Source organism: Rousettus aegyptiacus, unplaced genomic scaffold, assembly GCF_014176215.1.
Source record: "Rousettus aegyptiacus isolate mRouAeg1 unplaced genomic scaffold, mRouAeg1.p scaffold_m13_p_1, whole genome shotgun sequence".
Classification (NCBI taxonomy): Eukaryota; Metazoa; Chordata; class Mammalia; order Chiroptera; family Pteropodidae; genus Rousettus; species Rousettus aegyptiacus.
Window position 1 is genome coordinate 92,793,568 of NW_023416284.1, and position 27,048 is coordinate 92,820,615.

The 27,048-nt window shown below is 39.0% G+C and overlaps 3 protein-coding genes across 12 annotated transcripts in view; 2 read left to right on the plus strand and 1 right to left on the minus strand.

Moving 5' to 3' along the window:
* The window catches only part of UHRF1BP1 (UHRF1 binding protein 1), a 58,474-nt gene extending 51,354 nt beyond the window's left edge, over positions 1-7,120 (plus strand). Inside the window, exons 18-21 of the mRNA XM_016146939.2 lie at positions 851-1,113; positions 1,548-1,656; positions 1,783-1,889; positions 2,273-7,120. Of these exons, the coding sequence (XP_016002425.2) occupies positions 851-1,113; positions 1,548-1,656; positions 1,783-1,889; positions 2,273-2,398 (605 nt within the window). The 3' untranslated portion in view covers positions 2,399-7,120. The remainder of the gene's footprint in view (positions 1-850; positions 1,114-1,547; positions 1,657-1,782; positions 1,890-2,272) is intronic.
* TAF11 (TATA-box binding protein associated factor 11) lies at positions 228-12,884 on the minus strand. 3 transcript variants are annotated; one of them, XM_016146941.2, is made up of 5 exons: positions 12,614-12,884; positions 10,634-10,782; positions 9,113-9,200; positions 8,680-8,776; positions 228-1,196 (listed from the first exon to the last, which is right to left on the minus strand). In XM_016146941.2, the coding sequence occupies exons 1-5, from the start codon at positions 12,782-12,784 to the stop codon at positions 1,138-1,140; spliced, it is 564 nt and encodes a 187-aa protein (XP_016002427.1). In that variant the 5' UTR covers positions 12,785-12,884; the 3' UTR covers positions 228-1,137. The 3 variants fall into 3 exon arrangements, with proteins under 3 accessions (XP_016002427.1, XP_016002426.1, XP_016002428.1); XM_016146940.2 differs by lacking the exon at positions 228-1,196 and adding an exon at positions 7,333-8,009 and having other exon boundaries at positions 12,614-12,877; XM_016146942.2 differs by lacking the exons at positions 228-1,196; positions 8,680-8,776 and adding an exon at positions 7,333-8,009 and having other exon boundaries at positions 12,614-12,883.
* Positions 12,885-14,107: 1,223 nt separating this feature from the next.
* ANKS1A (ankyrin repeat and sterile alpha motif domain containing 1A) overlaps positions 14,108-27,048 on the plus strand; it is a 175,582-nt gene continuing 162,641 nt past the window's right edge. For 4 of the 8 annotated variants that reach the window (XM_036239071.1, XM_036239064.1, XM_036239067.1 and 1 more), the window contains exon 1: positions 14,133-14,441. In XM_036239071.1, the coding sequence (XP_036094964.1) occupies positions 14,254-14,441 (188 nt within the window). In that variant the 5' untranslated portion in view covers positions 14,133-14,253. Of the gene's footprint in view, positions 14,442-27,048 lie in introns of all 8 variants that reach the window. The other 4 variants (XM_036239054.1, XM_016146924.2, XM_016146929.2 and 1 more) reach the window with 3 other exon arrangements.

A 27,048-nucleotide genomic window follows, 5' to 3' on the forward strand; every position in this document is an offset into this window, starting at 1 on the left:
TTTATCATTCTCTTCCTTTACTTTACAATTCTTCCACGTGTTTATATCAGTGTATCATTTACCTTTGTAGGTTTGCAGTTTTTAAAAATAGAATTATAGTTTGTATTCTTTCATGATTTGCTTCTTTCAAGTAATATGATATTCTTCAGATTCTTCCAGGTCGTTGAGTTAGCTATTATTTATTTATTTTCACTACTATATAATATTCTATTATATAAACATACCACTTTTTGCTTTTTAAAAAACAGCTTTATTGGGTATAATTTGCATACTTTGAGATACACTCATTGTAAATGTACAATATGATAAATTTTAGTAAGTTTACAGAGTTGTGCAACTATCACCATCACCCCTAAAATATCCCTTGTGCCCATTACTATATTTATCTCTTCAGTCTATTCTGAACAGACATTTGGTTGTTTCTAGTTTTTTTGGTATTTCAAATAGTGTTGCCTCGAACATCTTTGTACCTATCTCCTAGTATATATGTTGGAGAGTTTCTCCAGGGTTGTATTCCTGAGGATATAATTTCTAGGTTATTAGAGTAGGTCTAGTTTTAACTGTACTAGATAATGCTAATTTGTTTTCCAAAATGGTTGTACTAATTTGCAGTTATGTAAGTATGTAAGTTCCATATCCTCGGCTATACCTGGGATTGTTCTTACATGGAATTTTAAGGAGATTAGCATAGATCCTGCTTGGCTTTATCAGATACTTGGCTTTATATGAGAAGACCAAGACTTGAAGAAAGGAAGAGATGTTCAAATTTAGTAGAGTTGAGGGTTCTATGTTAAAGTGTTTAACAATCCCTGGCTATTAGTTAATATGTTTTCCTTCTGTCTTCTCAAAGATACAAGCTTTCAGGAATCCTCAACTTTGAAGACTGGCCCCATTAGGCCAGCAGTGGGCCTTCGCTTTGAGGTGGGGCCTGGTGCAGCTGTTCATTCCCCACTGGCCACAAAGAATGGCTTTCTGCATTTGCTTCTCCAAGGCTGTGACTTTGAGCTGCTCACTTCGGTGCTCAATGGCCTCGGGCCCTTCTTGGAGGATGAGGAGATTCCAGAGGTAGTTCCCATGCAAATTGAACTCCTGAATTCCAGAATTACCTTAAAGGTGAGAGGAACTTTTGTTTTTACATTACACTTTGTTAGGCAAGGAATTCTGGCAGTGACAGCTGTTAGCTTCTTGCCTTGTCACTGTAAAAGATATTGAGGATCAAGTGAGGAAAAGCAAATTAGCATTCTTTGTCAATGTTATGGTAGTTACATAAATATGTATTGCTGTCAAAAAATCCTGGGTTCAAGTCAGGAGACCTTGTCTCTAGCCCTAATCTTATCTTTGGCATGAAGCATAATTGTCCAATCCCATTAGTTTATCTGATCCTTATTTCACCATCTCTAGAATGGGAGGGACTCAGTTATGCCTCTTACAGCTTGAAAGAATATGGATAAACAATGCTATAAAAGAGTTTCAGACTGAATGGTAGAACCATGGCTTGTTACTCTGAGATGATTGGGGACATCATGTGGTTTCCCTCTTTCCTGTAGGATGATATCCCTCCCATCTATCCAACGTCTCCAGGCCCTATCCCCATCACTCTGGCCATGGAGCATGTTGTGCTGAAAAGAAGTGATGATGGTGTGTTCCATATAGGTGGTGAGTTGAGCTTGTTAGCCTCCTGGCTTCTCTGCCTTTTTTCTCCTGTAAGGGAATAGGTAACAACTAGGAATTGTCTGCATGTTGGTAGCAGCTTATCATTAAGAACCTTTGTTTTTTTTCCAGCTGCTGCTCATGATAGACCATCATCTGAAGTACATAAAAGTGAGAAGAGACAGCCCCCAAAAGAACAGGTGGTTTTGGTGCCCACAGGGGAGAATTTTGGACAGCAGGTGAGGACCTAACCAAACAGCACCTTTCCCATAAACCCTTAGGAGCTGTAATTGCAGAAACTGGTAAAACCCAGAGGGCTGAAAAAGTTGATTGTACTGTGCACAGCTGGTTTGTTTGGGCTCCTGTCACCTGTCACGTGCCGATCACATGTTCCACTTGTTGCTGTCCCTGTAACTGATGAACTCTGAAGATGGGATTAGGCTCTTAGAAAAGATCTAGTTGGGTTCTCTTGATCATTGACCAAACTTGTGGATTTTTCTGCTTGAATTGTACTAATTTGTTCCCTTACTGAGAGGTTTTTTTTGTTTTTTTTTGTTTTTTTTTTTTTTTTGCAAGGTATGCTACCTTATTCATTAACTGTGAATTGCTTATTGTTCCTTAGGTGAAAGAACTGCCTACCCTACAAAAGGAACTTATAGAAACCAAACAAGCATTGGCCAATGCTAACCAGGATAAAGAAAAACTTCTTCAGGAGATTAGGAAATATAATCCCCTCTTTGAGCTCTGATAGCAGTGGATCAACCATCTGTGCCAAGGAGAGAGGAGATCACCAGCAATAGCACCACCTGTGTGACAGAAGGCACCCTCCAGTGTTGAATAAGTTGGCTAAGGATACCAGAGGGTCTGGAGAGTGCTCACTTCACTCCTTGTGGTGTCCTTTGTGTTAGTGTTCTAACTTGGATGGGAGACAGGGCAAAGCATAACAACATTCAAGGAAATTGGGGCATCTTTGTGTGTTGCTTGGGCATTACGTCTTGCCTGTGTTTAGCCTATTCGTCTTCTGCATACTAGGTGGATTCTTCTCTACACTATAGGGCCATTTCACCACCTGGTTTCATGACAGAGACATTTGCTTCCTTCACAACCCGTGTGAACAAGGGAAAGTACCCATCTTTTCAGTCACCCACAGAGCCACCAAAGAGTCTATATCTCAGAGCTTCCTGTAGCAGACCTGAAAAGCTTTGGCCTAACTCTGGCCATAGTAGTAAAGTAAAACGGACTAGCAGCAAGGTGGGAGCCAGGAGAAGCACAAGAATAAGGGAGACCAGGAACTTTCCTTTTTCGGAAAGGGAACCAAACTCATACCATCTTGGCTGATATTACAAATCAGATTTGTCTGGGTTAAGTTTCCTTTCTATTATGTTTTCATCATTGTGATGCTGTGGTAGAAAGTAAACAACAGTGGCGGCTCAGTTGTATCACCTCTCCCTTCTATAACAATTTATTTGATTTTTTTTTAACTTCAAGTATTTGAATTTTTATTTTTAAATTTTAAGTATTTATTTGAAATTTAAATCAGGAAAAAAACATCCACTCTGAGCTAGGTTGAAGGCATGATGTGGTGGGGATTAATAGGGCAGCTCGATTCTGAGCCTCTGTTGTCCACCTAGAGTCCTGTCTCTTTTCTGTAGCTACACCTTAGGTTATTTCCTCTGTCTCTCTGGAATCCCTGGCACATCTGCTTTCCAAGCACTACAACTTTGTACCAGCAGACTGCTTAGCACTTGGTGGTTTGGGAGCTGAAAATGTGTTTTAAACTGTAACATAGACATCTCAGTCTCTTGCCTCTCACCCCGCTCTACCACTGTTGCTTTTAAAAATCATGTAATTTTGACTTAAGACAAAACAAGAAACCTTCAATCTAGCTAGGTTTTGCACCTGCCCTATAAAAGAGCGATTTCTTCCTTCTTTCCTTCCTACCTAATTCTTCCCTAACATTCTACCTTTATCCACACTGTTCTGTTGATATACATCGAGCTTTGTTAATTAGGCAGTTTATCGGCCAACTCACCTTGAAATGGCAAAATGGTAAACTAGTGATTTAGTAGTGTCAGTAAAATCTTAATTACACATGACCTATTGAAGGAAAAATAAAATGGTTTCCTTTATGGGAAATCTTGCCCAACTCGTATGTTATAGTTTTTTGAGGATAAAAAGAAACATGCATTCAAGAAGGAACAAGATCTAATTTGTTCAGACTTTTAAAGAACTTTTGTCAAGTTCTTCACTAAGGCAATTTTAAAAGCACCAGTTACTATGAGATTATGAGACCACTGTGTCATGCTTAGGAAACAGCTTAGAATAAACATCTTTCTGGAGAGAATGTTAACGGGAAGTTTCTTCCTGGTTGGTGTTTGCTTTAACCTTATTTAAGATTTTTATAAATAACCTGAAAGTAGGATGTTACAGTGCAATCAAATGTTACTACTTCCAGCCATTGAAAGGTGAACCAAAGAGACTTGAAAAAACAGAACAAAACAAAACAAAAACCCAAACTGCAAAGGAGCTACAAGCCAGACTGTAAATACCTAGGAAAGTGACAGATGAGATTAGGTGTAGGTAAGTTAAAAGTAATGTACTATGGACATAGCAGCAGCTGATGAGACAGTGAGCTCTGTTAGAACTCAGGAAAGAAATCTAAGTTATTACTGAGAGGGAGAAGGTGTGAATGTGCTGCTGTGGCCAAAAGGTCAACTGCATCATCAGGAAGGACACATAGAGACAACAGAGAAAACGGGACTGCATACCCAACTGTGGTAATGTCTTAAATTATCTGCACGCTTCTGGAGACCTTATTACAAAATATATGAAGGGAAGAAAGGTCCAGAGAACAGCAAAAATTATCGGGGGTGTGGGTGGGGGTGAAGGTACTTAGATGAGGATACATCCTTAAAATATTGACTCCAATTCTGGAAAGATGAAAACTGAGGATAGTGTTAAATAAATATCCAGTCATGAGGAAGGACATGTTCACCGGGTCCTGAAAGTAGGGTTCTCCCTTGCTGCCTTAGGTAAAAGAAGTCACTTCTCATAGCAAATCAGAAACTTAAGGAGCTCATTGTCCAAGAAGTGCTAGCAGAAACTACATGGGTACAGAAGGTTTAAGAGGAGTTCTTGTATGATTTGGGCCTCCCAAAGGGACTTATAGACATCTAGGGCTATTTTTGGTGAAATGCAACTGAGGGTAATTGTGTCTCTTCACAAGCTCCCCCTTAATGCTTCTTTCAAAAGCAGTGTGGTGAAAATGGATCATTGGCCCTCTCAGGCCTGGCATTTCTAATGTTTTTAGAAGGGTAGGAGGAAGATCCAATGGCTGGAAACTGGAATTATGCAACCTTAGGCTCACCTGAATTGGTTTAAAATCACACAGATTTTCTTCCCTTCCTCTCCTTCCTGACCACCATATCCCTCTGGCATCCTCCATGCAAAGAACATGTTTAATAGGCATTGCCTGGTACACCTTCACCTTAAACTTGTGCTTGGTGGGAGGCAAGAGAAACAAATCCAGGAAGCACCAAGACTAACCCCTTTAACAGCAAGAGCTCAGGTTTCTGGGCTCTTTGGAGCTCTTGTCCATGTGACAAATGGAGCCTTAGAATTTCAAACTTCCATTATATGGCAGCTTTGGCCATTGTGTCTTGAAATCCTCAGGAAGTGTGGTAGGGGTCATTGCCCCATGGAATTTTAGTAAAAATCATCTCGTATAATAATACTAATATTCAATGGGGAAGGAAGATTTTTTTCATAATGAAGAAATGTGAACTGGTTGGTTATCCTCAGGATAAATGTAAAGGGAAAAAATGAAAGGAAAAAACAGTAGTGTCAACTCCTTTGGACTGATTATGATTTCTGCCTTGGAGCTCTAAGACTCTGTGAACAAGAAATAACAATACCTCAAGAAAATGTTCCTCAAAGACTTCAGCCACTGCACTTCACCATTTCAGCTGTGAAACATTTACAACTATATCATCTGTGATTGTCCAGATTTCCTGTTTACATAGATGTACTGGAGATACGCTTTAGTGCATATGGACTGGTTTAAATCTCTTAGCTGAGCTGCAGGGATGGTTATCAATCTCAGATTGTGTTTTCCAACTCACTGGAATAATTAACCTAGTTTCTTTGACTTAAAGCAGAAGGCATGGAATCTATTCTTGTGATGGCTGATTTTTGCTGTATTATCTGACTCTGATTTTGCCATGGGCCTCTCTACCTTTAGGTACCGTTTTTCAGGGTTCTAAAAGGAGTGGTTCCTGTGTATGGCATATACAAGGGGGCCACACCACCCCTCACATACCTGATAAACATTTCCCTTTAACCCATTTACATTAGATTCTCCTTAGGCTAGTTCAGGAGGGTAGTGGAAAGAAAGTAGCTTGAAGCATTGCTATAGTGATAGGGGAACTTTCCACTCCAAACCTTTATGCTAGGGTTTATTTTTTTTTTCCTCTCTCTATTTAATATTTGCCTAAACTTCTAAAATCAATTACACTAACATAAAACTGTGGAAACAACATTGCAGCACGAGCTAGTAGGATAACACCTGGTTATTTGAGAACTGCAAAAGCTGTGTCATTGTCTTTTGATTTACCACAGTCATTATTAAGTGTATTAAGATTCTGGTGTGATTTACTATCTTTTCACCTAGATCTATGGCTTCCCTCACTTCCTGCTAGAATAGGTATAGATAGTAGCTGTTGTTGAATGGGGACTATTTTCCTCATTGCTTACAAGAGAAAAATTGAAACACTCTTGGATAATCTTAGACTCTGAGAATTTGCTAAGTGGCCAGACTTCAGATATAAACTTTCTTGTTATTTATGTTTCAGCCTTTTCCAATATCTCAAATTACAATATAGTTCTTGTAACTGTTAAAAAAAAAAAAAGAAAAATCCTGTTAGAGCTGAGAGATTGTATGTTTCTTGTCATTCCCGCCCTCCCTCACCCTCCCCAGTTTATTCATTTTTTGGTCAAGATATAGCATGAGTCTTAACAGCATTTCTTTGTGGAATGCCCCACTTAAGTGTCTTCTCCACTGGCTAAGTACATGTTTAAAGCCATGAGTTTTAATGTAAGATACTAAAAATCAGATTTGTCCAACTTTGTAAGTCCAAGCTGTTTCCCCCACTGAGGGTGCTAAACAGAATTGGAATCTTTAAGACATGCTCAGGAAAGCTTCAAAGAGAACATCTAAACCTTTCTTCCTGACACTGAATGGTAGGAAAGAATTCTTGAGGATTGCCAATGAATACTGTAGCCTTATTACTGCTAATCACTGTCAATAAAAGGTCACTCTGTTCCCTCTATTTGAGGAAAACAATGAGAATGTATCTGATGAACAAATACTGGTCAGTATTGGGAAATTTTAATGTTGCAATATCTAATCAAACCTTGAGTGTACTGGTTCTGTGAACCACATGAAAAAGCAAATTAAACTTATTAAACAGTATTGGTTGTGGTATATCTGTTTATAGGAATCTGAAGTTTATGGGCTTTTATATTGTTTTTAAGTGCTTAAGTACTCTTATGAGATAAAAGTTTACTAGCTCTAGGAGAAAATGGGAAAAGCTCAAGTTTTCACACAAAACCCAAGACCAGTTTTACTCTGACACCAGAAAAAGAATTAACTTCCCCTATTCCAACCACATATGACAATGAATATACATACAACAAGTTAGAAAACAGTTTAATGATCATTCACCAACATCCAAAGGAGAATCTTAAATGTTTACAGGGACAAACTATTCCACTACTGTTGCTATCACCATGCCTTCATGTTAGAGTTTCACAAGTCAAAAGCTTCTGGTTGTTTCATCTACTTAAACCCAGATGTATGAAACAACCTAAGTCATAGCAACTTCAGGCTTCAATATGAAACCATCAAGATTCCCTTGGAAAGGTTTTGTCTGTAAGCAGCTCCCCTGTCCAGAAGATGCTTAAGGCGTATGTACCTTTCTTCTTCCAGCAAGCCAAGAAACAGTTAAATGCCTCAAAATGCCCTAAGAGGTCCCAATATTTAATCAAGGCAAGTATAAAACAGGCTACATGCCTTCTAGGTGTGACGACTGTCAGAGTTTTGAGAAGACGTTAAAATCATCATGAAATCCTTGGAGGACAGATTCTAAAACACCAGTACAGAAAGTCTCATGCGATCTGAAGTCTGTCCTTCAGTACTTCCTTCAGTACCGGGGCTTTCTAGGCTTTGGTCTAGAAGAAGATGATTTTTTTGTGCTTCGAGTTAGGTATTTGCCCCTTCGACTTTAACCTCCGAACAGCCTCCCTCATATGTTTGGGTTGTAGTGGTGGCATTTCTCCCCACTTCTCACATACATCCAGTGCTAAACAGAGGGCAAGGAGAAATTTTAATTATTATATCACAGGTTATTAATCACAATCCTCTTGAGTCCTATAATCCTTATTAACTCATTATTAAGCTTGCTAAGGAAGTAAATCAAGACATTTTCCCTTCTTAAGAGAATGCTATGAAATATATTGTGTTGGCTTTAGTATAATATTCCATATCAGGCTTTATCATAGGCAACAATTAAAAACATATCTTCTGCTTTAAAAAAAATTTCATCAGCTAGAGATTAGCAGTGGGCAGCAGCCAGGATCTCTACTTGATGGACAGGGGGTAGTTCCCAGGGGTCATAACATCAGGGATAACTCCACTATACCAGTGATTGCTTTTCTTGTATCTTCACTTTTGGCAGTAGAAATGAGCAAAGTGCATTGGCGAAAAATACAAAGTTTGCATCTGTTACTTGGGCCGATGTCAGGAATCAGGAAGGGAATTTTCCTAGATGCTTCCTTGCCTGCCAGTATGGAAACTTTCAAGGAATAATGATTGTGTTCTCCCCAATACAAGGCTCCCACCTTGGTCAACTTCTAGTGTAAATGGAAACTACCACAGGTGTCTTATTAAGTACCTCGGTATAGATATTCTTGAAAATAAGACCATCACAGGTCTTATGGTATAAAGCCAGTATTTATACCAACACCACTCACCTTCTTCTACTACTTCCCCGACGAAAACCTTGGAAATACCAGACATAGCAATAACAACATTCTGAGACACAGAGGTGCCAGTGATGGACTGGATCAGCTTGAAAGAAGGACAAAGACTCTTGTGATTAAGGTAGTCAAGGATTGGCTTTAGAAACATAGTACTCATAAGAGCTTTGTAATGAAAAAGTGTTTACTAAAAGTTGAATGCTGAAACTAAGACTATTAAAACAAGGATTCGGGTACATAACAACCTGTTTGTCCAGACACTATCCCTGGAATATAAAACTGCAATTGATCAGATTATTGAGGGGCATGTTATTTTAATTTTTCCCCCTAAATGATCCACTAACTTCCAAATGCCAATGGACATAACTCTTGAATGTAGTTCAGTTTTCATAGCTGATGGAAATTAAGTGTGATAGGCCATCCTTACCCTTTTAATGGCTGCCTTGGGGAAAGCTGACCGGCGATACATTTCATAACGGTTCAGCTGCTCCTCAGAAAAAGAAGAAACCAGGATTCTAGACAAAGATTCAGGTAATTATGCTTAAGATATATTATTACATCAATAAAATCAAGTCTCTGGCAATTAAAAATGCATTTTCGTGGGGTCAATAGTATTAGGCTTAGTGATCGTGAGGAATGAAGATAAAGTATTTCAACTCTTAAGGAACATGAGAATGAGTGAAACATAAGTTCCTTTCTTAAGGACAAAAACAACAATGTTAGGTCACTGTATCATGCCATATAGATTGTGTTTTCAGCATTCGGCTTTCTCTCACTATAATGCTACTTTATTACACATTATGGCAAAAATTTAATATATAAATTTATATTCAAACCAGTAGTTTTCAACATTAACAGATTAAGGGGGAAATATTTGTAAAACATATGGAAAAGGATTACTACTCTCTATAGTAATTAATGCTTTCAAATAAATAAAAAGATGGCCATACCAGTATTAGAAAATGAGCAAAGGACATGAGACATGGCCAAAATAGAGGAAAAAATTAACCTTCACTATTAAAATGATAAACTAAAATGAGATAACTTTTCATAAACCAGATAGGCAAATATTAAAAAGAATGGTATTAATGAGAATGGGAAGACAAACATACATGCTGGTAGAGAGTGAAGTGGAATAACCTTTTTGGAGAAGATTTTGAAATATGTATGAGAATCCTTTGAAAATATTCATACTATTTGAACTAGCAATTACACTTCTAGTTTATTTTAGGAATCAAATGGACAAGTATACAAAGATGTGCTCAAATATATTCATTATAATATCAAAAGAAAAAAAACCAAAACACCAGAACAGCCACAGGGATTGGTTAAATTATGGTTTATCCATGTAATGGAATTCAATTCAGCCATTAAAAATGATGATTTATGGGCATATTTACTGACATGAAAATATTTAGCAATACATATCAAATATCAAAAAAATCTGAAAAGGTATATATATACTCTAATATATACCCTAGGTAAACTATGAGTGCTGGATTATGGGTAATTTTCTATTTTTCTGTATTCTCTGAATTATTTGTAATGAGGCCAAAATACTTTTATAATCAGAAAATATAAGCTATTTTCATTCTGAAGAAAATTATGACCTAGATATATAATTATTGACATGGAACATATTCACCATAAATAATGTGAAAAATAAAACGGTTACAAACAGCATTCAAAATCTTTGAAAATTTTAATTTAATTTATAGGTATATATGTATAGAAAACATCTTGGAGAATATACATCAAAATATTAAGTGTTTACCTTGGTGGTGGTATTTTCTTTTTGCTTATTTATATTTTCTGATACAACAATGTATTAATTGCTTTATTTTCTTTTCAGTTTAAAAAAGAAAAAACTGAAGGTCAAGAAAAATGTATTAACTTTGTGTGGTCAAGTTAGAGACTTGCAATGGGGAAAGTTAAGGAGGTGACTTACTGCATCTTTTGAATTTCATCTTCATCCACTTTCTGTTTCTTTTCTTTCTTTTCTTTAGTATCAATTTTTAGTTTTTTGGCTGCAGGAGTAAGTAATGATGAGTCTTCCCTTTCAACTGCTGTTAAATCTGAGATGTCCTGACTCTTGAGCTGAGAAAATGAAAGAAACACTGCTATATATTTGGCCTACCTTCCAGACTTGAGCAAGGTAAGAAGACATCATTCTCATTACAACATCACCAATCCATTTTTCCAGTAGTTTTTTGTTCCAGGCACTGGCTATACCATCAAGTGTAAGATACACTGTCTCTCCTAAAGAAGTTTATAGCCCAGTTGTGGAAAAAACCCAAAAAACAAAACAGCTAAATAATCAAGTCTTCCAGTTTAGCTGTGATTATAGCTTCAATATCTGGTTACAAATACAATGAAATGCCCAGGATCATGAAAACCTCTCTCCCCTGAGCCCACTCTCCTGACCTCATTCTTTGGAGGGGATGTCAGAAAAGTCCTCCCCATTTAGCCAGCATTTCTGCCTGTAAATCTATAAATCTCTTTATTGGTGATTATTCCATGTGGAAAGAATATTAAAAAGGAGGCATCTTCTCATCAAAACAGTGTTTTTTGAATTTGGAGCATTTAAGTGAGCTTCTCCCACATGTAGTGCTCTTCTATTTATGTTTTATAAGCATTAATTCATCAACATTTACATTTATTTTTATTAACTCATTATCCCTACATTCTTCTGATTTATTTTGTTCTTCTTCTGGTTTCTTGATTTGGGTGCTCAATATCTCCTGCTTGTTAATAAAAATATGTAAGGCTACAAATTTTTCTTTAAATAAAGTTTTGGTCGAACCCCATAGGATTTGACATATTCTCTCTATTAATTTCTTTAATCCAAGGGCTATTTAGAAAACAGTTTAAAATGTCCAGGTGTTAGTTTATTGGGGAGAGGGGGGTGGTGGAAGAAGTTTTTTGTTGTTAATTTCAAGTTTACTACACTGTACGAACAGGATGTGGCCTGTTTGATTTCTACTTTTAAGACTTTGTTTTTTCTTGTGGTCTGGTATATGATCGATTTTTAACAAGTGTTTCAGAGGCATCAAAAAAATACTTTTACCTTCTATTGGGTGCAAATTTCTGTATGTAGTGAACTCTTGATTGAACTAAGTTAACTATTATTCAAATCTTTTTGTCTTTGAGATCTGTTTTAAAGATTTTTTAAAAAAATAGTTTAGTTGCATGTTCTCTTTTTCTAAAAGTTCTTTATATATTTGGATGTAACTTTCTGCTCTAAAAGGCTCTTTCTATGTAATCCAATGTCCTTCCCTACGATCTCTTTAAGTCCCTTACTTATGTCTCTCAGACCCCCAAGATTCTATCTTTAGAAATGGAAACCAGAGAATGTTGAGATTCTGGTCCCCTGGTTAATGCTCAGCTAGGCAACACTGCTGAGCTTCTGAGGTGGCACAGCTGGTGGGTTTGGTGTGTTTAGGCTAGAGACCCTTGGACATTAACATCCAGGTCACTGGTAGCAAGAAGGTATGGGTGTGACTAAACCAGGAACTCCCTCAAAGTCTCCCTTTAACGACTCTGAAGCCTATAGTAACAAAATTATGCTTAAGCAATATCTAACAGAAATCATATCGCGGTAAAAGGGACACTAGGAGTTCCAGGTTCTAGCTCTTGCACTCTCAGTGTGATATCGGATTCCAATTTCTTCATCAGGAAAACTAAGGGGCTATTTAAAATTCCCTTAGATGTAGCTTCAATAACTAAGGGCAGGGATTAAAAATATTAACCCAGTCCTTGGGGCTCCGAACCTACCGGCTACCTACCACCGCGATTGCAGATCTAGAGGAAGTCCCGGTGAGTTCGAATTACCATAGTTCGGGAGAGATCAACCAGGGAGCTTGGTCGAGTAGCCAGTACGTAACACAATGTCGGAGTACTCCGGCCTCATCAACACTTCTCTTCCTACCTCGCCTTCCTCAGCCGCAGCTTCTTTCAAGTCCCCATCTCCGTCCACGTCAGTTTCCTCCGGGATTCCGTCGGTGTCGGTAGCCCCGGAACCCCCGGGAGGAGCAGCCGTCTCATCGGACTCCCCTGTCTCTCCACTTTTATCAGTGGGCGACTCGCAGGCATTATCCATCGCCGCGAGAAGGGAGAGGAGATCGCGGTGCTGTCACTCCCAGGAGCTCGGGACCGCGCGCGGAACAGCAGCCCAGCAGCTTACTTCCTGCAGTCGCGCTGAGATGACATCATCCCTACCTCCCCTCGGAGGGTCATTCGAGGCGCGCTTCGAAGACTTCAGGGCTCCGTTTAAACTCTGGTTTGGTGGCCGTGGGTGGAGGGAAAATTGACGGTATGGAGTTTAGTTTGTAGATTTTCCATCCTGGGGAACCACCTTTTGTAAAGGAGCGCCGTGTTGTTTATTAAAGGTCTTCTTTTCCCTTCTTGCCTTTCTAAAAACGCAATGTCAGTTAACTCCTTCCCTAATCCGTTTTCCTCAGAGTAAAGTTTGGGGACGGGAGGAAACGGTTCTGTGGTACGCTCGCATCGTGAGACGCGGCTATCTCGTAAACTTTGAGGCGAGGATTCAGCCTCGTACAGTTCAATTACAAAATTAAGAGACCGCACTGGTTTGAATTGCCAGCATTTCTCTTTAGTTCCTCAAGCACCTTAAAAAAAAAGTCGTATAGCTTGAACAATCCATTTATTTATCCAATCCATTTATTCACTCCATAACTGTTGAGCGCCTATTTCGAGCAAGAAAAAGTGCTAGTACCAGAAACAAAACACATAGTTTATACCCAATGAAAGGATTTTTCCAATTCCCCAGTACTCAAGATCGAGATCGGTTTTACAAACCCTACTTTTCATGCCAGTTTGTTTAATCTCATCAAAATAGGAAACAAATCCTACCCGGAGAGAGATCTTTCCTTTGATCGTCTCACTCTAGGAGCCATTTCAGGGATTTAGAGCATGAAGAGCAGGGGATGTTTCTATTTAAAAACTTTCTTCTCTTCCCTCATTGAGGTAAAGAGCATTTTATTTACCTTTGTATCACTAGGCCCCCACACCCATTACGTATTTAATTTATGCGTGCTGACAGAATGGACTAGGAAATGTAGATGCGCGGAAATGTAGGTGCGCGTTACCGTATTTCTCCCTTTGTTTCTCCACTGCCTGGATAAATTACCGTATTTCCTGTCCTGTGGGCACCCAAACCTTTGGGGAAGGAGCGCACCTCGTGAGGCGCATACAGGTGGGCCCCGTTTATTACTTTCCACCTATTCAGCGGGCGACCACACGGCGCTTTCCTTTTGCTCTGGAGACCCATCTCTGCATAGTGAGGGTCACTTGGCGCAGACCACAGCCACCTGCGCTGCCCGCTGAGCCCGGCCCAAATAGGTGGGCAAGGGGGCGGGGCACGGGGGCGCGGTGACGCGTGACGCCGGATCCCGGAAGTGACGCGTTGTGGGGGGGGAGACGGGGGGGAGGGGGGTGGTGTCCCCGGCCGGTTTGGGGGGTGCGTTGCCCGGAGACGGAAAGTTTGGGAGCCGAAGCAGGCTCGGCTGCGGCCCCGGGAAGGGGGCCTACAGGGCAGTGGCCCTGGGGATGGGGAAGGAGCAGGAGCTGCTGGAAGCGGCCCGCACCGGGCACCTCCCGGCCGTGGAGAAGCTGCTGTCCGGGAAGCGGCTCTCCTCAGGCTTCGGGGGCGGCGGCAGCAGTGGCGGCTCTGGGGGCGGCAGCGGCGGCGGCGGCGGCCTCGGTTCTTCGAGTCATACCCTCTCCAGTCTGCTCAGGTGGGTAACGCACCGGGGCCAGGCAGCCGCCTAGAGATCTCTCTCCCGCCCGACTCTCTTGGGTCCCTAGAGAGATCGAGACTTCTGAGACCCAGGCAGAATGGGTTTTCGGGGTACTGCTGGGCAAGGGCGGGGGGCCCATGGGGCCAGGGACGCCAGTGCGGGTCCGAGCTGGGCTCTCCTCGTCTCGCCTCCTGACCCGGCTGCGAAGAATGGTGGGAGTTCCCAGGTGGCAGCCTCCGCCGCATGGCACAGCCCGGCTTCACCTTCGCCCGCTATAGGTGCCAACTGTGGTATCTAACAGACCACTTTAGAGCAATATATATATGTTAACAAATGTATTTTGTAACCTCGCTCACCTCCTGTAGAAACTCCCACGCCTTGCAGAATCTCGCGACTCCCCTAGAGGAAATTATCTTCATTCCCTTCTTTTGGGAACTTGGAATCTTCTACTAGGCTCTGCAGGACCTGGCTTTTGTTGTTTATATTAAAATTGTCTCTGGATTTATCATGTCTAAAGTACTGTTTGAGCCCCACTTGTGCTTGAAGCTCAAATTCTAGTTCCATGTAGTGAATGAACCTCATTGGATTAGTCTGTTAGGTGGCATATGCAGGATTCATTGGGGGGTTATGCAAGGAGAAATAAAGCTTTAGGAAGACTTGTTTAGGAAACCGAGGGATGCTTTAAACTTTTCCAAGGTCTATTGTTATACACTTGAATCTGAGCTGTGATGATTGAGAGGAAAAGGTCACTTTTGTGTGGCTTGGAGGGAGGATTGTCAGTGTGAGTAAAATGTGTTGGTTCAGCAGCACTTTCATAGCCTGTTTTCTTTTCCTTCCTTGTTCTTTTGAGGTTTTTAAGAAGTGGAAGTTCATTTAGAAATGGCTTGGTTTGCTTTTGTTCCCCATTAGTTTATGTAACTTCAATTTGGGTGAGTTGAGCTTGGCCCAAGGAAGCCCAAGGCTCTAATAAATTGTGAGGTATTAAGCACTGAGTAGGAACCCAGCTCTATACAGGAAGATTTTAAAAAGCAGTATAAGAGAAGAACTCTCCTTAGGATTTCTTTTGGGGAGGCAAACACCAGTACTGTTGGCTGCAATTCTGCAGCCCCTAGAACAATGCCGTCACACAGTTGGTACTCAGGATTTGTTGAATAAATAAAAGTGTCAGAGGATGGTAAATTTCTAAATAAACTAATGATGCTACTCACCGTAATTGTTAGTTCAGCAGCATAAGACAATTCTTTGAGATGAGATGGTGGTGATCAAGATTTCCAGGAGGAGAGGGACTAAAGCTGACTTTTAGGAAAGTGAAGATTTGGGTAGGTGAAGTAGAGTAAGAGTGTTCCAGGTAGGCACACCATGATCGGAGGCACAGAAGTGGGAAAGGACACTTATTTGGTGCTAGTGAGACACTAGAACTTCTTGCCTGGAGCCTTGAATGTTTGGGCACGATTAAGGGAAATAATGGATAAATACACTGCCATCTTTCAGAGTGAATTAGTCTTTCTCATGTTTATATTCCAGTGCTTGACAACTCACAGGTGTTGAATAAATGTACTTTGAGTGCATGAATTGGGTTTTGAATCTTACCTGGATTTCTTTGATATTTTTGCATTTCTGATGTCTGAGAAATGAGAGAAAGACTATACAAGTTCAGAGGTGCCTGTCTCCCATGAGTTAGTTGAATGATTGTAGCATTTGGAGGTTTACCAGAGATACCTTAACCCCTACTATATCCTGTTAAAGTGGCAAACTTTCACATATCCCCTGCTTTCAAGTTCAGGTTAAGTTACTCTTAGTGCGCTCACCCAGACACTGTTGTAATTTTGCTGAGGATTTAGCTGCCTGTAGTTAAGCAAGACTAGGAAATCTTTGTTCAGCACAGTTTTTACTTTGAGCCTCATGCTGATATGTCCAGTCTGCCATAAAGTGTTGATGGTTGTGTCAACATTCCCTTGCGTAAGAAAGCTGACTCCTGACTTGCTCCTGTGTCTGATGGAGAGACAGTAGATGGCCCAAGAGGTGTCCCAGCCTCTCATCCTTGTGACTCCTAGGGGCAGGGAGGATCTGTAGGCACTTGTTATAGTCACTAGGTGTGTCATTAATTAGAGGTGACTCTGGTTCAACCTAGTGAAAGATTTCTGAGCAAATGAGACCATGTGTTTCAAAAACCCCTAAGTCAGCATGTCTTGCCTTTTAAGTTTGGAAATAGTGGGTGTGGGTCCACTATACTCACACTCCCCACCTCAAGGACATTGGGTTATTTAACAAGAGCTGCAGAATCATAGTTTCAGCCTTGCCCCTTGCATTAACTGCCATAGCCTACTCCTGCTAGGACTGCCAAATGTGGCCCACATTTGTCTAGCTGCTTGAGTGACCAAGTAAAACTCTCAGGAATAGGAGCTCATAGCAATAGTGGATATAAATGTTTCAAACCACATGTGTAATTATCTCATCTATTTATTTATTTGTTCATCTAGTCATCTATTTATGACACCCCCTGTACAATTCCACGAAAGCTTTGTGCTTATTCTTAAACTGTTAAATGTTTACACTCACCCTAACCCTTTTTTCTTAACTGCTTGTGCTTAGGTCTTAACTTCTTAAAGCCCTCCCTAATGACCCTAATACATACAGATCTCTCAAGCTTCTACTTATTGGGAACCCATCATCTGTAGTATCAGTAGCTAGTCGACTTGTACTTTGCTTGCCTAGCTTTCACAGTTTGTTGCTTTGGCCTGTCAGTATAATGTTTATATAAAGTAACCCTTTCCAGTTGAGAACACACCTGAGAGTCAGAAAGTCAGCAAAGAAGACTTTTAGACTAAAAAAAAAAGTTGTTACAAACATCATTTCCTTCTGACCTTCCCTTATTTACTGTACATTCAGAGGCAGTATAAATAGTATTATGCTTAAGGCCACTTGTGCTGGAGTCAGACTGCCTGGATTCACATTCCACTGCCACCACTGACTATCTGCTTGACCTTCTATAAATGACTCAACCACTTTAACCTCAATTTCTGCATCTGTAAAATGGGGATAATATTATCTGCCTTATAGGTATTATCTTAGATAATGTGGGTAAGAAACTTACCACAATTTCTGGTACATTGTAAGTACTCACTGTTAGCCATCCTCAGTTCAGTTCAGCACATGCAATTTTGCCATGCTGCACCTGCTATGTACAAAGTACCATGCCAGACACATTTTAAATAGTGTTCTTTCACACTTGGGTATCTGTTTTCCAAGGCATGGCAGATGAGAAAACGTGAATAAGGGAGAGGACCTGTCACATTAATGCCTTAAACGGACAAGCAATAGAACCTAGAAAGCATAGCTATCTAAAATGTGTAGTCCTACAGAGGTTCTGGATGGCAGGGATTTTACTTTATATAATAGTGTCTCATGTTCTGATTGTTGAACAGATGCAGGCCTTCAGTCTATGGCTTGGACTGTATAAACTTCTTTTTAACTCATGGTATATTTCAGCCCTGCTATATAGCAGGCACTCAGATTCACATGTGATGGAGAGTTTGATGTTTATAGTTATAATAAAACTACCGATTTCCAGGAAAGTAACTTCTGAATGAGAATACAGTAAGATCTGGGTTAAAAGTGAATTCTGTCAACTGAAGGGCAAAAAGATCTGAGAAAAGAAAATGTTAAAATTCAATGACATATATTAACTGTAAACTAACTACAAATTGAGTTATGAGCTAAATACTCATGTATGTGTATGCGAATATATGTGAATGATGTAAAGTAAAATGTACTCCCGAGGGTCCAGAAGCACAGAGAAACTAAGCCAAAGGCCATAATTGAGGAGTAGATTGTGTTATGGTTTAGGAAAAATCTGTACTTAATTTTTTGACAATAAGAAGAGTGAATAAAAACGAAAAGGCCAAGGAAGCTTGCTAGAGAAATCTGAAATTTTATAGACATTTATTTATATTTATTTATACTTATTGTAGCAATAAATGTGGCTATAAACTAGTTTTTGCTCCACCATTTGTAATGGGGGTAGAGAGAAGACTATCTAAAAACAGCCTTGAGTTTCTCAAAGATATGAAAAATTTCTGAAATAAGGAATGAAGAATGAAGATTTTTGAAGAATGGACCTCATTTGAGGAACAATAACAGGTTCTCTCAGAAGAGATGACAAGTTAGTTATTCATATTTTTAAGAAAGATCCCTAATATTTATTTAAGGAGTTCAGAATTAAAAAAATGATTAGCTTAACCATTTTTTTGAAACGGTCCTTTATTTACACACCCTTCCCCCAATGAACCTGTAACTTATAAATTATAAACGACATGACAGCTTTTTCTCATGCTGACCCTTTTCCTTTTGCCCTCCTACCATGCTAGATTTCTTTTTGAATGTGCCAGTTTGAGCAAACTGATTTTAACATCCTAAGGAAGAAGTCAACACCAACCATGTAAAGATTATAGAATGGGAGGTGCTGGAAGCAGGATCTCATGGACTTGTCTGATTAAGTTCCTGCTCTTCTAAGAGAATGCAAAAACAACAACAAAGCAAAACACAACTATCCATTAGGACAGCAGTTTTCTGGATCTTCTGCTAAGCCTCCTTAATTCATTAAAATGGTTTTTAAAGAGCTTCTTAAAATATTTCTTTTAAGTGTGATTTTATTGAGATGGCAGTCCTTTTCCTTTACTTTAGAATTGCTGTACAGTTAGGCTTTCTCTAAAGCAGAATGTGGTCCCCCTATTAAAAACAAGCAAAAGCAAAAAAATAGCATGCCTGGAAATGACTTCTTTGTGGTTATTTTATATCTGACAATCTAGGAAGTGCCTAATCTTAAATCGAGTTAGGCATCTTCTTGTAGTAAAAGATGATTTAGCAGAAGATTTGATAAGTCGGAGAGATCTCCCTTTTTTTGTATTCTCCAATTGAAGTTTAGTTTTTACTGTGTTAGTTACAAAAATTAGAGACAGGAAACAGTGAAACAGTCTTGTGGTCTGAAGAATTTGATTTGTATCCAGTCAGCTTCAGCATGTTCACTCGTCCTAGGAGGTTATGATCCCAGTAAAAGTTGCATCCTTGGCCAAAAATATCCCTTTGGAAGGATCCCCCACTCCACCTCACCCCACCCCTTTGGTTTGTTCGCCACAAATAGCTGTGAATTTTTGTTTACGAAAAGGAAGTCAAGGCTATTTCTGCCTTAGTCTTCAGTAGGGAAAGTAAATCACTGGGCATTATATCCTAGAGATACCAAGGAAACCCCAAAAGAAGATAGTGGAGAGTTTGTTCTTGGAAATGTCAGACTCTCCTGTGGGTAGAAACTTGGTCTTTTCTGGAGAGCCCTCAGAAAATGTTCCCCACACTGATTTCCAAAAGATTCCTGGGAGATTTTCTGTGGTATAGAAAATTATATTGTTAGAGTTGTAGAACATCTTCAGATCACTTTGGTGTGGTTAGCGTTAATGGTAGTAATACTAGAAATTATATGGTACAGCTTCATATTTATCCTTTCTCAGTAATTTGTAGATCAAGTTTGTTTAGTTTACAAATCAGAAAAGAGTTTTTAAAGCAAGTTAGTTGTCTCAGCTTTACTTGTGATGTTATTACCACTATTAAAAACGGTGGAGATGATCTAGGAAGCAAAACTGCCCCTTGGCTTGCTTGCTTACTTAGCAGAGCCAATAAGAGTCAGTTTCTGACCCACCTCTGCCTTGTGACTTAGGCAGGTCACATAACTTCTGTGAGCATCTGTGTCTTCATTGTATCATGGGCCTGAGATAGTACATACCTCCTGAAGCAGCATCGCATGAGCTAAAATGTATAAGACACATAATGCTTGGCCCATGCCAAGGGCTTGGTAAACCTCAGCTGCTAAAGTCATCTGATGACAGCCCAATGCTTGCCACCTTTGATGAATTGGAATGATAATCCTGTTTTTAAGGATATATTTTTTATTAACGTTGCCATTTTAAAATTTATAATTATCAATAGCAGACTCCCAACTTTTTCAAATGATGAATCCCATTTTTAAAAGTCTGACAATGGTAATGATGTCAGAACTTACAAACTGATTTAGGCCCACGATCTCTGATCTGAAACCTTGGGGTTTTAAAATCCAGAACATTCGAATTGTTGGAGGGTAATACTGAGTCTCTAGTGGGATCTAGGGCAACACTCTTAAACATATTTCTGCAGTGAAATCTGTAAATATTTACAGTAAATGGGATAAATATGAAGCAGTTTCATATCAGTTTAGGTTTTGTACCAAAACAAGTTTGCTGCTAACTTTTGAATTTTCAGAGCTTTTTGGATTTCTGTATTGTAGGTAAGGGAATATGGACCTTGCCTTTAGGAAAAATGCTAGACACGTAAAAACACAATGAAGAAAATAAAGTCATCTATAATTCACTACCTAAAAAAATTAACTATTGTAATTTTGGTGTACATACTTTGGTCTTTTTCCTAGGTACACTTAAAAAAAAAAACAAATAACATTATTTGTCTCAAATTCTCACTTAATATATTATGAACACTTTTTTATTTTCTGTTCTCAACCTCATTTTAAGTGGTATTCCACAGTGTGTATGAACTGTAATTTATTTAATCCCTTTCCCACCATAGACATGAGTTTGTTTTTAGTTTTCTGTTATTGGAACAGCACTGTGATGTATACACTCATAGATAAGTTTTTGTGCACACTCATGCTTATAACATTTTATATACTCAGTAGGATAGTAGATGTAATTTGAGTATTGAACCATTGCAAATCAACATGTGTGCAGTTGAATACTAGGACTTGTGATAATTCTAAGGCCCCTTACCTCTCCTGGGTCCTTTTGTTTGGAAAAAATGTACTGATCTATGGCTGCTAAATGCTACTTATATTTACAAAGTTATTTTTGTGCAGACACAGGATTTTCAATAGTCAAGTTGGGGCCTCTTAGGTCCTTCTTCAGGGCCATTAATAATACAAATGCATGGAGCAATACGTTCTAAGTAGAATGAGAGAAAAATCATTTTCTGTTGTAGTTCTAGTTTTTATTATGGGACATTTCAAACATACAGAAGGAATCAGTAAGTGCTTGTCCTTACGGGCATATTGTGACTTTCAGCTTTGCATGTGTGCAGTGTACAGTCACGTTGTTCAATTACAATTTTTTTCAGTCACAGCAAAAGTTTAAAATTTCAGGGATTATAATTTTTTAAAGTAACATTTTATTTAAAAAAATTGGAAACTCTCAATTCTTATCTGTGAAAAGGTTGAAAAAGTGGTACTGTTATCTGAGGTATCAGGTATTTAGAAAACAAGGGTTAGTTTATTTGGAGGTGGTACTTTGTTTAACCTTGGAAAGGTCCTTTTTAAAGGGGTTTTCTGCTTTTTTTGTCTTAATGAACCAGCATGTTGGCTTTTTCTTTTCACCTGAGTAAGCATCATTGTGATTTTCTTTCCAGTTTCCTTTATACACAATCCATTTCTCAAGTTATTTTTCCTTTTAAAAACAGTCGAGACCTACTGATAAGAAGTCTGATGACCAGAAAAGCTTGCAAAACAGATCAGTTCAGGGCTGTTTACCTGAATCACTGGAAGATTCTTAGACTTTCTGGTGTTTGTTTTTAGATCTTTAGCTCTTTGCTGGGCCTGGAGAGGAGCCACAGCCCTGGCTTTGTTCATGACTATTGGCATCATGTTCCCTACTCTTTCTCCCATCCAGTCTGGTCAGGTCAGTGCATTGACTTTTGTCCTGGTTGGATTCAGCTGCCTGATACTTAATTCTTCAGGTTGCCCCACAGCCTTGATAAAACTTCAAGGCAAAGCCCAGCTCACATTGTAGTAGTATTTGAGGTTGTTAACTCATAAATTAATTTACAACAGCTTAGTTGTTCCATAGATTCTCCTGTAGGTGGATATGTACACATGTATTTGGGAGCTTCACTTCTTGCTCAGTTAACACTTTCCTCTCTCTGAGCCAAGAACTTTATATTTCCTCAGTTTACTTTCTCACCATTCCTGCTAGATAATTGTTTTTATTCCTGATTTATAGATGAAGAATCACAGGTTCAGGGAGAGGTTAAAATGACCAGTTCAGGGCCACACAGAGAGGGTGCGGAGAGAGGAGTATCCCTCTAACTCCAAAACTGTTGTTGTAAAGCATCACATTTGACTGCCTGGAGAACTCAGTCTCTTTGAGATTCAAATCACCACTTATTATATGCTTAGTTGATATTTTACCAAAAGGATTAATTAGGGAATTATTTATTTTAATTCAGTAGTTGCTTTTATAACACTAACTTTGTGCCAGATACTCTTCTAAGCACTTTGCAAATATTAACTCATTTTGGCCTCATAACAACTCTTTGGGGAAGGCACTAGTATAAATGCCTTTTTACTATTGAGGAAACTGAGGTACAGAGAGGTCAGATAACTTGCCCAAGGTAGTAAGCTAGTAAGTGGGAGAGCTTGGTTTTGAACCCAGGCAGACTAGCTCCAGAGTCCTTGCTCTTAGTTTTTATGCAACTGAGGATTCTTCCTTTTATGTGAGAATGTTACTCAAAATCCTTTTGGAACACTGTGACTACATAAAGTGAGAGGCTTATTTTGTAAAAAAAAAAAAAAAAAAAAAAATCATTGGCAATTTCCCTGAAATATAGGAAAGCTAGATGAGGGGAATGCTTTAAACTTCTGCCAAATAATTGAGGATATAGGGGAATGCCATGCAGCTCATGAAGAAGAAAAACACCCCTTTTGTTTCTTTCAAACTTTTCTTCTAGAAAATTGTCATCTTCCTCTCAAGTAGGTTAACGCGTTCATGAATTTCATCTAAGAAAATTTAGGACTCCCCCACCCTTCAAGTTCAAAGCAATAAAGATTTGTTTTGGACATATGACTGCCAGATGTACTACTACCAAGGCCGAAGTGTGTGCAAAGGAAGTAAATCTGAAGAGTTGGCAGGAAACCAGAGGCCTGTATATTTGAAGTGATTTCTAACAATTGCTACCAACTCTGCTTTTTTATAGTTCTCTCACCTCCCCTCCCTCAATAGTAGTTTATAACCAAATCTTACATTCCCCAAAAAACAATTAGTTTGTCCATACAATGATTTTCAGAGAGTATTATCTGTCTGATTGTTGATACTACTTTGAAGCCTGAGATTATGGGACAGAAAATGTTACTTTCTGTAATCCTTGGTGCTTTAGTTCTCACAATCCTGTGATATAGGATATTAGTGCCCATTTTACTGATGAGATTTAAAGAGGTTAAGTCACTTGCCTAGGCTAAGGTTTTCCATTTGCAAGGCCTTTGGAAGCCATTTTATGTGGAGATTGTGGCTGCCAGAAAGATGTTTCAGTCCTTAGTTTGTAGAGGTGTAAGGAAAAGAGTATTCTAGCTTAGGAGCTCTAAAAACACCTATGGGTCCTATATGCTTAGCAGTAATAGAATACCTCTATTATTTTTTACCTATAAATGAAAATACCTCAGATGTTGAAATTGGCAGTGATTCCAGTTTTGTTACTTTTTAATCTGTTGCTGCCTTCATAATTGCATGTTTAAGACCTAGCTAGAGAATAGTTTTCTTGCTAGTCACTCATCAGCGGCCCTTTTGCGTTGTCAGCACACCCAGAGCAGACTTTCAAAAAGGTTTTTAAGTAAATGATCCAGGATTTAGTGCTTCAGTCTAAAATTCAACAGTTTTTCTTTTTAAAAGAGTATATAAGAAGTTGGGATTCCAGTAGTTTTATCTATTACGTTTTGTTGACCAAAATCATAGAGCTGCATTTTTTATCCATCATAATCTCTTACACTCGTTCATTGTCTTTAGTTATCACTTCTGTTTACCTCTCTTTATTTACTCTTTTGTCAACTATATCATTCATTTTCAGAGAGAATTGATGATAGTGGCAGCCTAGGTATACTTTGATTTCTTCTCATTTAGTTGGCAGATATTTATGAAGACCTAATTCTTTTGAGTTTTCACGATCATTTAAAAATATCTGTGTTTGCCAAGAGGAACGCATGTCTAAATTCTAAGTTTTGTTTAATAGTGCTAGCACTAATGAAATGATCTAGTAGAAACTAAACCCAAGATTTGGTTTGTTGGAGAGTTCCTGTTGTAATCTATAAAGTCGATTGCTTATAATTTATTTTTTATTGTCACATAGGTGCTTTCCAGTCGGCTTACTGTGGTATTTAGTTGTCATTTTAATAAACCGATTTGCCCATGAGCCACTTCTTGAGAAGTCAGATCACCATGTAGTAAAATTCATCATTTTCTGATGAATTGAATCAGCTGTGAGTTTGGACCGCAAGTCTGGGTCTTTGAAAATATGTGAATATTATGTAATAACCTGATCACTATTATTGTCATATTTATTCAAATGCTTCCTGTTGCCGATTTCTTCCTGGTAATGGATAATGAGGTCATCATCCGATGAATCAGGCTGGCATCAGGTTTCCTCATCACCAGGTCCTGGGACTTGTGACATTTTGACCCTATAGGCTTAACCTATTACTTTTTATTGCTTTGGTTGTATTCATATTTGTTTTAACCTCTTGTTTCTTATCGCCCATTTAGTATTCATACTAACAAGTTAAGATTGGTCTTTGGGTTCATGTGGTCATCTGGGTTTGAGTGGAACAAAATCTAAATCTTGTTTCCTTCCTCCCCTGCCTTCACTGATTTTGATTTTAGCCTTTTACTTGATATGTAGACACTTGAATGAAATCTTTAAGTTAAAATCCTTAAGTTGTTCTTGTCTTAGAGTTTTAGCTTGGCCTAGGTCCGTCTAGGTCCCTGGGGTCTGGAAAGTCCACAGGTCTCTTAGTTTTGTCCTCTAGTCTCTCCGTGCTTGAACTCTGTAGGCAAAAAGACATGGATTAGACAGAAAAATCAGTCTGCAGGAAACACTGTCTCCTGAAACCTTCCTCCTTCAGAGAGCACACTGCCCCTGGAGAAGGGCATGGGAGAGCTATCCCCCTCAGAGACATTCCTTCTAGTATCACCTCAAACACCCTCTAGCTCTATGGTCTTGGGAATGTTTTTTACTTCTGTTACATTTCAGTTTCCCTATCCATAAAAAGCAGTGTTTGAAGCATCCTGATAGGGTTCCTAAGGAAGGTTCATCAGCGCATCTTTAAAAAGCTGCAGAGTCAGACTGGGGAAAGGAACTACTGCTTACTTACACTTACTGTGAACCAGGAACTGCATGAAGCCTTTTATATACCTTGCCCAGAGGGTGAGTGAGGAGAGAAGGAAGTCTGTCTGTCCCCTCATCTGTGTGAGTGTGTAAGCTGGCCATTGATCTTTTTGCCTTTGAACCTTTCATAAACAAATACTGATTAGTGCCTGATTACTATATGTTAAACATACTGCTGTAGGAGATATTTAGGAATACAAAATTTGTTAATTCCCCTAAGAAGCTGACTTGATCAGAGCCATGATAAAATGGCCATGTCAACTTACCAAAGAAAGGGATTGATTCCAGGACTGGAGCAGGGAAAATAAAAAAGACAGGGCATGTCAAAAGAACACAGAAGCCAACCTGAAAGAGCTCTAGTGGCCACAGCGGGAACAATCTGAACATTGGATTATAAGCCAAGAAATAAAATAAATATCCCTGAGTTAATGATATAAATGATTGATTGAATGAATGAATGAATAATTGAGGGAGAAGAGTGAGCTCTTCCTTTCAGAAAAATTCTAAATAATAGATATGGAAGGAATGAGAGGAATAGAAAATCACTGTCACCATCACAGTAATAATAGCTGAAGGCAACATGAAACTTTAGGAAGAACCAGAATATTTTAGGGAGAACCAGAATATTTGCATGGCCTCAAAGCATCTTCCCTAAAATTTTTATTAGTATGGTAGTTTCAAGATGGAGTTTAATTCCTCCTCTTGAATGTGGGCTGGACCTAGAGACTGGCTGGCAATTTACAGATTATCAAAAGGGAAAAACAGTAACTACAGTGGAAGAACCTGACAGACATCACCTTAACCAAGTGGTCAAGGTTAACATCACCAGTGATAAGTTAGGTTGATATAACTTACCCTTTAATAGGATGTGTTCAGAAAGGTACTTTTATCTCTTGTGTTCTACCAAATCCATCACATCAGTGTAATCATGAGGAAACAAACAAACTCAAATTGAAGGACATTCTAACGGATTCCCAACTAGTACTCTTTGAAAGTCTTCCCATGAAAGACAAGGAAAGACTGTCACATCCTGGAGACTAAGGAATTATGACTATTGAATTGTAATGTGCAATCTTGGAACAAAAAAAAGGGACATGACTGTAAAAATTGGGGAAATCTGAATAAAGCCTGTAGTTTAGTTAATAGTATGTACAGTGTTAATTTCTTCAGTTTTGATCAGTATACATGGTTACCTAAGGGGAGGTAACATAAGGGGAGGCTGGGTGGAAAGGCACACAGGAACTCTGTACTATCTTTGCAACTCTATTGTAAGCCTCAAATTATTTCAAAGAAAAAGTAAACAAAGACCTTCTTGGATAGTAGCTCTGGGCTCAGGTTGTCTGGGTTCAAATCTTGTCTTTGTCATCTACCAAATGAGAGATAATAGACAAATTTCTTAATTTCTTTGCCTCAATTCCCTGATGGG

Bases quoted from the DNA above. Each gene is read 5' to 3' on its own strand.
- TAF11 (XM_016146940.2), bottom strand. From the start codon at position 12,784: ATGGATAATGCCTGCGAGTCGCCCACTGATAAAAGTGGAGAGACAGGG. The intron at 10,783-12,613 runs GTAGGAAGAGAA...TCATTTTCTCAG, and splicing joins CTGCGGCTGAGGAAGGCGAG to CTCAAGAGTCAGGACATCTC. The intron at 8,010-8,679 runs GTGAGTGGTGTT...CCCTCTGTTTAG, and splicing joins CGGGGAAGTAGTAGAAGAAG to CACTGGATGTATGTGAGAAG.